Genomic DNA, 11,827 nt, shown 5'->3' with positions numbered 1-11,827 from the left:
AGCTACCCCCCATTTCCGGCTCCTCCCCGACTTTTGGGACACCCTGTATACATATATTATGTTCATAAAGAATACGACTGGAAAAGAAAAATACAACTTGTCAATCAACTGCCACGTGTCGTTAAGAAAAAATGCAAGTTAATTCGGCCAGAGGATTCATTGTTAAATATGTTAAAAAGAGAAAACAATGATGGTCAAAGTCTCAAGTCACTTCCAAGTTCAAAAATTTTCATCGATTAAAATGAGTGAATATTTGCCCGTGATCTGAATAATGAATGTTAAAATGAAGTACGAAGAATATTTTTTATTGCCCCATTCGAGCGGAGAGTATGATAAAAAGTGACGTGTTACTTTTATGTTAATAGTTTGAGCAATCAGTCGGTGTCGGTGAGCGTTCTTTAAGTAACCGCGCTTTTCTTCCTTCAACTACGAGAACGTGAAAGACCGTTTAGAAGGGAAGGTGATAATTTTCTCGAACGCTGTACTCGCAACAACCAATTGACATTATTAAGCCGGGTATTTCAGGGCCTCCGACTTTCTACTGGGAGCCTCGCGAGGAATCTTTGTTAATTATCTCTTGTTAGTAAGCAGAAAATAAAAAGAATCAGGAGGAGACTTCTGCTGAAGACGCGGGACAAGCTTAGGATCCTCCTAAAGAGGATCGTCAGAGGTCCACTCTATATATTTAAGTAGCGCAACTATTTAGTGTTTTGTTCTAAATGACACTGTGTCAATTGAAATTGCAGTAAGCTGTGCTTTCTCGTTGATAAACATTCAAGGTCGCTATGCGGTACAGATAAACAATGAACTCGACGTTAAATCGAGGCCACGCGTTTCCCGGGCTCATTAAAAATTCCAATCAATTGGTTAACTTAAGTTCTAGCTGAATAATGACAGTTGAACGTGAAAGAAGGGTACTGAGAATTTTTCCTCAATTCCCGGCATCGTAAATTTTTAACTGCGGCGATGCATTCTTAATGGAGACTTGATTTTATATTCAACAGGAATGTCACCATAATAACATAATTGTTCTCGTTGAAAAAAAATTACCGACTCTCGAGTCTTGATGACCAAACATTAACCTTTGCCGCAGGATATGTGTTTATAGTATTATTTTAACCAATCTGTTTAAGAAATTCTCATTAAAATAATTTGAATGCGATATTAATGCGAAATGGTTTTGCAAAGAATAGAAAAAAGGGGCGAGTGCCTCCTGTCTTCTATAGTGCCACTGCAGGACTCCCATAGGCTCCCATAGCTTGCTACAAAATAATGTTCCTTATTTTCTTTTTAAACAAGTGGAAGCAAAATTGTAATATTTGATATCCAATCTATTTCTCGGAAAAGCGACCTAAATTCGTACACTTGGTAAATCGCAATGACTCACCCAACCATCGACGACAAATTTTCCGTATATCATTGGCAATATGCATAACACCAGCTCCATGTTTATTTATTTTTCCTCGACGTACGGTTACAATTTTTTTTTTCGTCGGTCAATATACCTTTCTGTCTAACTCGAACTTACGTCACTGTATACCGTCACAACTGAGAGCACACCGATGTAAACGAATATCTCGTTCAGACGAGGATGGAGCATGTTATACGGTTCGTTCACTATGTTCATTGACACCGATGCATCATCGACGCGTATTTAATTATCACATCAACCAGACGTCTGAGCAGGAAACACAACGGAAGGTTTTTATTTTTATACTTTTATCGTTACTCTAATTTGAGAGATACCATTTTTAATTTTTAATTCATCGAAGCTGTTGGAGTGAGAACGCTCCATGGGAGTTTCATCGCCTTTACAATAATATTTTATTGGTACAGAACTGAATCTCGATGAAATTTTCCAGATACGTTTCTAATTGCATTGTCTAGGCGATGTGTAGCCCTCGCGCATTTATAGAACAATATCTCAAACTCGGGATTTTTAGTAAGAGACGCACAAGATCGTCTATGATCGAGACAAACTTTTAGAGAGACTGTCACTGTTGACGTTTTCCCCGTTTCAAACTCGTTACGGCATTTCAGTGGTCGCGGCGCGGACTAAACGGGCCCAGCGCGCGCCCAGCATATTTAAATGGAAAACCATCATGGTGGGGCGTTCCATGGAACCATCATCGACCTTCCACGCGCTGGTAAGCCGATTGACAGTCGAGTTATTGACACTGCACGTTCGCGGTTCGATTCGTTGGGACGTAAGAGAAAATCAAACTTGGACCTTACGTTCGAAATGCTCGAAGAATATTTTTAAATTCAATTTTATCTTGCATGTTGCAGAAACGTATTACGTGTTACGTATACCCTGAAAGATTTTTAATTCGATGACGTTAGTACTTATTTATAGGGACCAAGTTAATTTCGAATAAAGAAACTGTTTTGCAAACGGACAACAATAATGAGCTTTTGCAAGATCGATTCATCAAATATTTTTTTGTCTCTATAATATAACACGCCACTGATTGGACATTCACTTTTTAGTTACCATCGAATCAACCTTCCACCTCGAGTCCAAATATTCCACACTGCGAACAATGATTTTGACGTGATCGACTGTTTCGAGGCATGAGTATACGTCCAAAATTACTCGAATCATTTAGCCATTAAAAACAGCGATCGAAAAATTACCAGAATTATTTTACCACTGTCCAAGTCTTCCTCTAATCATGTGACCGAAGAATATGTTATTAGATGAGTATCCACACTTTACAGTCGTAAAAATTTACATAATTTTAGCGTGGGTCAAATACATCGAACTCGTTGCAAAAATTCCGCACTAAAATCGCTGGGTTGCACGCTCTTTTTTCAACGTCGTTAAGTGCCGAATAATTATTGTTTATGTTTATAACGTGTCGTTTTCCTGTCGTGTTTTTAAGACACAAACCACGAAGAAGAACTCTACATACTGATGAGTATTCTTTGCGTATAATTATGCACGTTTCTATGGATGCGATTCGAGGATAAAAGTGTTCGCCAGCTGGGTAGACCCTGAAGAGCGTATCGTCCAATCGATCGTATCCTCTTTCCTCAGTTTCTAATTTACTATCGGCCAGCAATTGTTCCTGCCTTCAACGAAGCTTCTCCAACCTTTACTAGTCTACTTTGAACTAATTTCAAGAATTAGGAACAAGGAATGCAATTGGTCCCTTCTGTTCTCGTTTGCCAGCTTGGATCACGGTTGTTTTAAGCGGTTAAGTCTTATTCGAAATATTGACATTCTTATCCAACGAGAGTGATTTTTGAAATTTGAACGTTCTCATGGGAGATGAATCATTCATAGTTTTGGTTGCTTCGAGGAGGACAGTTCATCGATTCCCTCCTCGAACCCATCAGCTTGTCGCGTCCTGTTTGCTGACCTCAGATTCTTCTTGGCATTCTAGCTTAAAGTTCTCGGTATGTGCGTCTTGTTTAAAGTTCTAGCACTCCAGCGTGGAAACCTCTCTGTACACTAAATTTTATTAGCCTTCTCGGAATGTCTACCAACCGTCTTCGAGATCTTCAACGTTTGTTTCTTCTTCTAATTAGCATCCTACGTCTACTCGTCTGTTTTTCTCGGGCTTGCGGAGGTGGTCCGAGATAGCTGAAGCTACAGATGTTCAAGTACTCGAAGGTGAATCCCAAAGAAGTGTATCTGGTACTGTAAAGATGGATTTTGCGACTGATTCGTGATCGAAGCGTTAAAAGTAGGTGCAAAGTGACACATGGAAATTCTAGTGTGATAATTATGCACCATCTGCCGACACGCGTAGATTTAAGCAAACACAGAGGAATCGATTGACGCAGAGACTCGGGAGACAACGAAGCATTACGCGAAATTGTCGATTGATATTTTGTTGTTACAGGTAAACAACGTATCGACAACTTTACAAAATTATTTACATTGTTCTAAACGCTGCGGAATGTTCCTATTTTAATTACTTTTTTGTAAGCCTTAACGTTAACGACAATGTAAAATGAATAACTCGCTGGAAAATCGAGGAGTCGATCGAATCATTGCTATCGTGTATGTATGAGTCATAAAAACGTTGTACGCGAGGTTGAAAACCGCCTGCCAAACGTATACAAATTTTATGTACATATGCGAAATGAAACTATACATAGGTGTACATTGCTATTCTCCAAACATTTTTGCATACGGTTTCCATGTTGGCACATGTAATGGACGCGTAATCGATGCAGCCGTTTAATAATTACATTTAGCGTCGCCATGTGTGGAGATAAATGGAGAAATGTAGTTGAGAAAAATTACATCAGAGTCGAGATGAGGATAACGAAAGAACACCTCGTGAGAGAGAATAATTACGAGTAAATGACGTTAATCGCTAGGATGATTGAGTAACGAACAATGCCAGATGATTTAGAGGTCGAATGCTCGAAAACGAATTTACAGAAAATTGTACGGAGCACAAAGGCTCGAATAGGAAGTTCTTGGAATGGAAGACGGTAGGAAGAGCTGTAACTAGGAAACGGTTAAGTGGAGAACCAGTTAAGCAAAGGAGAATGGAGAAATACCTAACGGGGATATCTGTTAGCAAGAGAACAACTGCGGAAATCATAACGTAATGGCTATAAATTGGTTCTTCGAGGTCCCCCATTTCGGTTAACGTTCATAACGATTCCGGTCGGTTACAAAGTAAACATACAGTAATCGAGTACTGGATATACAAGTTTTAGTAGCTATACAAATTACGAATAAAGGAATAATAATAAAATGACATTAGCGCATAGAATTAATTCAGAGTTAAATGTCATTCGAATTGGACAAACATGTAAACAAGTAAACGGGTCTATAAGTAATTGAATTAAGGCTACGGGTAACGCAGACACTTTAGTTCAGAGTTCAGAACCACATTTTCCTGGTATGGTATGTCTTTCTTTTTAGAAACAATCTGTTTCTGCACGTTCAAAGTGCAATTCGACTACGCTAAAATTCATGACACAGATGTACGGACGGTATCAATATTAATCATTGCTATGCGTTTCGCTTCAGATCGAAGCGACCTTCGAGAACGAGTTTCTTTCAGATACCGCCGACGATATAAATGCTTCGGCGATAATAACGATAAATTTAACGAACAGCAGTCACCACATAACTGAAAGTTTTGCGTACTAACTTTCATTCAATTGAATGATCAAACCTATTTCAAAAGCTCTTTTCAAACTTGGGCAAAAAGTAAATAGAAAGACTGCCCATACCAGGTAATCCCAACTGTTATGCTCGTTACAGCAATGTATCGCCGGCTGTTGCTCTTTTGCGGCTCAGAATTCGGGAGAACTATAGTCAAATGGCGAAATCAACTTTCTCGACTACCAAATCCATCGTGTGGCCCAACCCGAGGGTTCTCTGCTCGAGTCTCACGCTTTCTACGATCGCTTTTTCATTGAATCGCTCGAGTAACGAAAGAAAGAAAGCGAACGGAGATGATAACAGAGAGGAAAAAGATTCGGACACCGATTCGTCCTTGAACTCTGCGTTAGATACCTGTTCGCTGCTCTATATATCTTCTATTATATTACATTTTATTCGATATACTTTTCCAGTACAGAAATTCGTGCAAATTTTGTTTCCTATGTTATAAAGCGCGAGATCCATCCGGGCAATAGATCGAGAACACAGAAACAGTTAAAAGAGTTCAAGTGAATCTGTGACCCTTCTCGACTTTGGAGTTACAGCCACTTTTACATTTAGTTCATGCTTATAATTAGTTCATCTTGGAAAATAATTAAAGAATAGTCACGCTGGCGAAGATCGTGTAACATATTTATAACGAACTCTAACTTATAATTTAATTTATATCTGTGTCGCAGTCAGCCGCTGAATTTTCCCTACAGTAAGTAGTCGGAGAGGATTACTTTTCCTCGGGGTAATGCACCCTCCGTGTAAATTAATGATACGTATAAAAATATGCTATCTCATAAAATTCTTCCGTCACTTATAAAACATAAAAATTGAAGAGCTAACGAATTGGGAAAAAATTCTCGGTGCAAAGCAGCCTACTTTCTAACGCGATGTTCAGGTGTCTGTTTACCTACGATTCGTAGTTCCCTCCACGTGAACGTTGCGATGAATCCGGATGCGGCGAACGGCTAGATTGAAACTGATTCGCGTCTACCTTACAACCGAGCATGCTACAAAAACGAAAAGGTTTTCGTCTTTAACCAAAAGTGGGGACGGTTAAAGTCCTCTGAAAATCGTTACGTTTTTTTCGTTTCTCTCATTCCCCTCCTAATTCGCGTTTCTTATAGGTTGTTCTGCCGCGCTTTCGCTTTCGCTGCACTATCAACATGTAAAACGTGACTATAAACGATATGGAAATGTTTCTTTTGGCACTATAGATGTGAGCATCGGATGACCCCTTCCTTCTTTTCTTGCATCCATTTCTTCTGTTCTTATGCAATGTTGGTCTGCGATTCGACCACTTTCCGATCGCTAAAACTTTACTTTCTTTCATCCCCTATGTTCCCATCGCTTTCTTTCAGAACAAACAGTGGATTCCTTTCCGCATACGAAACTTCCAGGCTTGCGACGAAAATTGCTCGTCAGGATTTCGTAAATTAGCCAGCCATTAGCGTGGAATTAGGAAGGAAATTGCGAATAAACGTTGGGTCGCCAAGAGCCTCTTGACGTAACACTCATCCTGAAACGTTTGGAAGACGTTCAAGTAACCTCTGCGAAAAACGTCGAAAAAGAACAGTATCGCTTTCTGATTACGCGTCAGCTTTCGTTTATTTGAGAAAAATATTATTTACATTGCACAGATATTTATATATATGTATGTATGTATGTATGTATGTTTGTATGTATGTATGTATGTATGTATGTATTTATATATGTATATTATCACCAGCATCGTTGAGAAACAAGCGGACAATCGGTTTTCTGAAAGCTCTCTGCGCGACGAAGGCCTTTCGTAAACTTCGAATTCAACTTTTAATCAACTTCATTTTCGTACTTTTGGGCTTTAAATACAGATACAAGCGTGTTCTCTTCGTTAAAATTGAATTTATTTCTCATTATAAAAAATATTAACCCTGAAATCATTATTCTTATAATTTCCACAACTTGCCAATACTTTTTTCCATTTGTCTTTTGCTTTCCACTCGCAATTTAAATGAAAAGAATTGGATAAGTTCAAATTGCAACTCTAAACGTTTCCAGAAGATAATCCAAAATGAAACAAACACGAAATAGAATTATTTCAGCCCAAAACATATCGAAGACGCGCGAAGAGATCCAAATGTTCGGGGATAGCTTAGCGCCGTGGCGTGGTACGTATTACGTGTATAAATAGCAATAAAGACATTAGTAATCAATAATATTAATAATACTAATCATAATTCATAACGGTGTTTACTGCGTGAAGTAACTTTTATAGCCGACAACAACTATCGTTTCTTCTGCGAGAAAAATGTCTCTATTAGGTACAACTCCCCTTTTCTTTCTTTAAGTACTGAGTACAATCGTTATCGTCGTTACGAGCCATTATTATTATTGTTATTACTGTATGCTTATACGTTTTACATTCATTGGGCGATTGTAAACACCAGCATTCGCATTAAATTCCATCGTCTGAACATATTCTTCCATTAGCACTCCTAATTTCCATCCTTCTTCAGCTATCGTCGTTAAATATCGTTATCAAAGCTACTCGTTTTACATCGTTTATAATAAAATACATTTATATTAGTCCCTGGACCTTGTGAAATTTTTCATTGATCCTGCCGCGATTGACATCAAAAAGTATCACATGCGATTACATACACGGTGTCGCGATACGTTCAACGCCCGGTCGGGAAAGGAAAAGAAAAGAAAAACAGGATTCCTCGTGTTTTCCGGTCCGTGGACACTTGAAAATATATCATTTGTTCCTACGCTCGTTTTAAATGCAAACGCGCACGTTTGTCGAGTGCAGAAATGGGCAAAATTCTAGATAATAAATAAATGATAAACTTTTTCTTTAATAAGCCTTACGATGAAATGATGCTTCTCGTTGAATCGATAACTCCATGTACAGAGTTTTCATCATTTATTACTCGAATAAAATTTTGCCCAACTCTGGTTAAGAGTACAAAGAAGCAGAAGAAGCGGACTCGGAAAAACAGAGAGCTACGCCAGTAGCGCGATTGAGAGTAGAGGACAAATCTACTGGCCGCTCAAGGTCACCGTGTGGCTAACCCCCCACCACGCTACTCGACTCAAAGATTTTCTAGTTCGCTATACCTCTTCCGCAAACTATACGCGATAAACAATTTAAGCTCGTACGCACACGGTATCTGGTAAAGTCACTGCGTTTTTGCTAAGCGTTGCGCGTTACATAAAAATGCAAACTCTGATCATCACAGCAAAGGGCAGAGTGTGAACAGAAGAAAACTTCTAAAGAGTATTTCTATCGTTACAAGCGGATACAATGCGTCCATTTAATACTTGATCGCAACGGTGCAGTTCGCCGTGCGTGGGAACAGTAAGCATCTTTATATATATATATATATATTAACATCTCATTTCCTATAAGCGAGAAAACGAACATACGTTGCTGAACGCGCTACAAACGAATATATCCTATTTGATATCACTATCAAATTGCTCTTAACAGCGAAGTATAAACCACGGGTGAACGTGTACTGCTTCGTGAGTACACGCATCGCGCATGTTTATCATATGTATGTATGCAAAATGTTTGCCCTTTGCGTTCTTCCTGGGATACCCTGTATCCATCGTATTAACACTAAACCGTGAATTCGTGACTGTCTTTACGAATTGATGATCTCCCTTCAACGGTAAATGCCGTCAACGTGCGCGTCAATTTTCATATATATATATATATATATATATCAACAAACAAGTAATTTTGCGATAAAAGGACGATAAAATTCATCGAACAAATTTCCCAGCGATACGACGCAAACGGCTTAAATATAATATGCTCTCTAAAATAGAACAGACTCAAAAACTCACTCGTATAAAGGATAAAATGTAGTGCGTATAAAATTCCTAACTCTATAAATAATTTCTATTAAGCGCTTAACACGATAATCGTCTAAACTAATTACATATTATGAAGTAATATAATAGTATTATATTAACTTAATAATTTTATAATCCAACAATGTGCAGTATCGTGATATAAACATTATATATTCCGACTCGTTCGACTAATTCGACAACGAAAACCGCTTGTATCGTTAAAAGCGACGACACGATTTTGAAAAGGGCAATCAAATCGTAACGCAATAAGTCAGACGGAATATCGAACGATGAAAATAGAAACGCAAGACCGAGTATCGTCGTTGTTTGAACAGTTCGCAGAGCTATATCTGTTCTATAGCCGATATGAATTAATCTCTTTGCGTATGATTCACGCTGACTTGTACGTTCTTCGGCTTGAAAACGTTCGTTGGCGTGTAAACCCCAAGTACAAAAACTTGTTGCGCGTAATAAATTACAATTCACGACGAAACACCTCGACTAATTAAAAAACAATATTTCATTTTTCAAAACATAAAACAAAACGAGTACTAAGTTTCACATCGAATGTATAACTATTTTACAAAAGTCTACATTAGTAATCATCACCCCCTTAATCGTTATCGTTTCCGTTTTGTAAACACCCAAAACATTATTTTTGTTTTCCTTTTTGAAAATCGATTTCAACCTAACAAGTCCATGATTCGTTATAAAACGTATACCAGTCACTTCTTTTCCTAAATGAATAGAATGTCGTATGATCAGCGAATCCTGGCACGAGGCAGTGGTCGCGTTAGCAATGATTGGGTTAGTTAAATAACATGCGCAGTTATACGTTTGTTAAAAGATAGCACGGGTGAGATTCTTTGGAGGAGTTTTCGGATGACGATCGAGATCATTCATCGAGCATCTTTCGCCGTTAATTTCTCTATTAATTCCTGTAACGGCGCTAATTCTCTTCTTTCTATCAGATTGAATTCCTACGATAAACAACAAATTAGACATACTTTCGAATCGTTTTAAAAATTCGAGCGTTTAATATCGCTCTCTTTACCTGAACGAAAAATATGAAGTGTTTGAACGACGTATTTAAATGTGCTTCCTCGCCGAGCTGTACCACTTCGCTGAAATGTTGATGATAAATATGCGCGTATACTCTAAATAGCCGTTTTAATATTGTCTTGGCGATGGACAAGAAATTTTTTGGAAAAGGGACACCTAGAAGATCGGAACTTGCGTCAGTAAATTACGTTGCGTGTAAGAACAAATTTCAATAAAATAAAATCACTTACCAATTTTCGAAGGGAATAATGTTTCATCGTCTAACTGATCCTGCACCCAGGTCATTAAATAATCGATATATTTGGGTGCTGAACATTTAATTGGCTTCTTGACAGTGTGTCCATCTGCCCAATGATATTCATATTTTGGTCCAGCAGACATAATGGGACAACTTTCTTCTGTACAAAATTCTGTGATGGTGCCGTACAACATGTTGATTTGATTGAAAAAATCAACAGCTGGAACAATAAAAAATTAATTATGCTGTTGTAAAGAATGCATGTGAATATAATTTTTTACTTACTATTTACTGCAACCCATTCATTTAAATCTTCACCCTCTGGAAGCATAACAGCTAGTCTCAAATTCCCAGAGCCCAAGGTGGCAGCTGCATGTTTCATCAAGTCATATTGATGAGTTCCCTCTGGAATATTCTTCTTTGGCTTGAAGGTTTTCGAGGACCTGCTTCCACTTGAGAAATCCATGAAAACATTCTTTAGCATCAATTAACTTTAAAGTACGTGTTAGTCTAAATTATGTCCATAGTACATAAACATTAATTTTTGGAGCTCCTATAAAAGGAGATTTGACCAATGTTTTGTTTGTCTATAAATGCGACCTGTGTATATACATATATATACACAGGTCGCATTTTACAAAAATTTAATGAAGTTACCATGAACTGTTTACTATTTACTAAAATCGAGTACCCATCGTGAACGCAGTCCTGATAAGGGCGGAAATGCTGATATCGATCGATATTAATCATAATTAAAACTACTTGCTCGATGGTAAACGAACGCTAAAAATTTGACGTGCGACTAGCATCGTGTTTGCGTGCAACGGAGCACGGGTGAAAGCTACGAAAAAGAGAGGGCAAAGAATCGTACGAAAACGATGAATTTTTTAAAGAAATTATGGCATCGCGTTATTTTTAGTTAAGCACCTATTGGTCGATCGCGATGTACACGAATTCGAAGGGAATGGGTAGAGAACCGAAATTGGCCAAGCTTAGGCAAGCGAAGGGAACCGACGGGGACGGTTTCTGTCAATATTTGTTCGAGTTGCGATCCGGTTCGCGGGACAAACTACCAATCGTCATCTACGCTGTCATTCGTCGCTCGCTATTGGGTTTGACGGAATATCGAACGAGAAATTCGCAGGGTGTGCTTAACGCTCGCTCGTACCGCTGTTTCGTCGCGGATAAAGTCAACACGGGATCGCGAAATCGTAACGAGGGTGATGTCGATTTTCACTCGAAAGGAAAGGAAAAGAAAAAACAAACACAACTTACAATAGGAAGCTCATTGTGCGCCTGTACGATGACCTGTCGCTAATATTCGATTCACGATTACACGGACTCGCGTGTCGTCAATTTTATTCGAGTCGCGCGACACTACGAGCTTCGGCTGCGAACGATACTCCTTTATATCTACCATACACTTTTTCCACAATCTCGCGATAGACGTTTTGTCAACTACCGAACTACCTTCTCCGCGAACCCTCGGCTGCCCTCGGCCAATCGTTTCACCACGGAATACGTAAATTTATAGAGGCGAAACACTGGTCTCA

The 11,827-nt window shown here is 38.6% G+C and overlaps 1 protein-coding gene across 2 annotated transcripts; it reads right to left on the bottom strand.

Annotated features, from left to right (window-relative positions):
- Positions 1-7,658: 7,658 nt before the first annotated feature.
- On the bottom strand, positions 7,659-11,805 carry LOC128889122 (MOB kinase activator-like 1). Of its 2 annotated transcripts, XM_054146516.1 has the most exons (5): positions 11,550-11,805; positions 10,560-10,726; positions 10,267-10,494; positions 10,029-10,192; positions 7,659-9,954 (listed from the first exon to the last, which is right to left on the bottom strand). In XM_054146516.1, the coding sequence occupies exons 1-5, from the start codon at positions 11,561-11,563 to the stop codon at positions 9,874-9,876; spliced, it is 654 nt and encodes a 217-aa protein (XP_054002491.1). In that variant the 5' UTR covers positions 11,564-11,805; the 3' UTR covers positions 7,659-9,873. The 2 variants fall into 2 exon arrangements, with proteins under 2 accessions (XP_054002491.1, XP_054002492.1); XM_054146517.1 differs by lacking the exon at positions 11,550-11,805 and having other exon boundaries at positions 10,560-10,740.
- Between the last annotated feature and the right edge of the window lie 22 nt (positions 11,806-11,827).

This window comes from Hylaeus anthracinus, unplaced genomic scaffold, assembly GCF_026225885.1.
Source record: "Hylaeus anthracinus isolate JK02 unplaced genomic scaffold, UHH_iyHylAnth1.0_haploid 11994, whole genome shotgun sequence".
Classification (NCBI taxonomy): Eukaryota; Metazoa; Arthropoda; class Insecta; order Hymenoptera; family Colletidae; genus Hylaeus; species Hylaeus anthracinus.
This window is presented reverse-complemented; position numbering and strand designations above follow the sequence as displayed.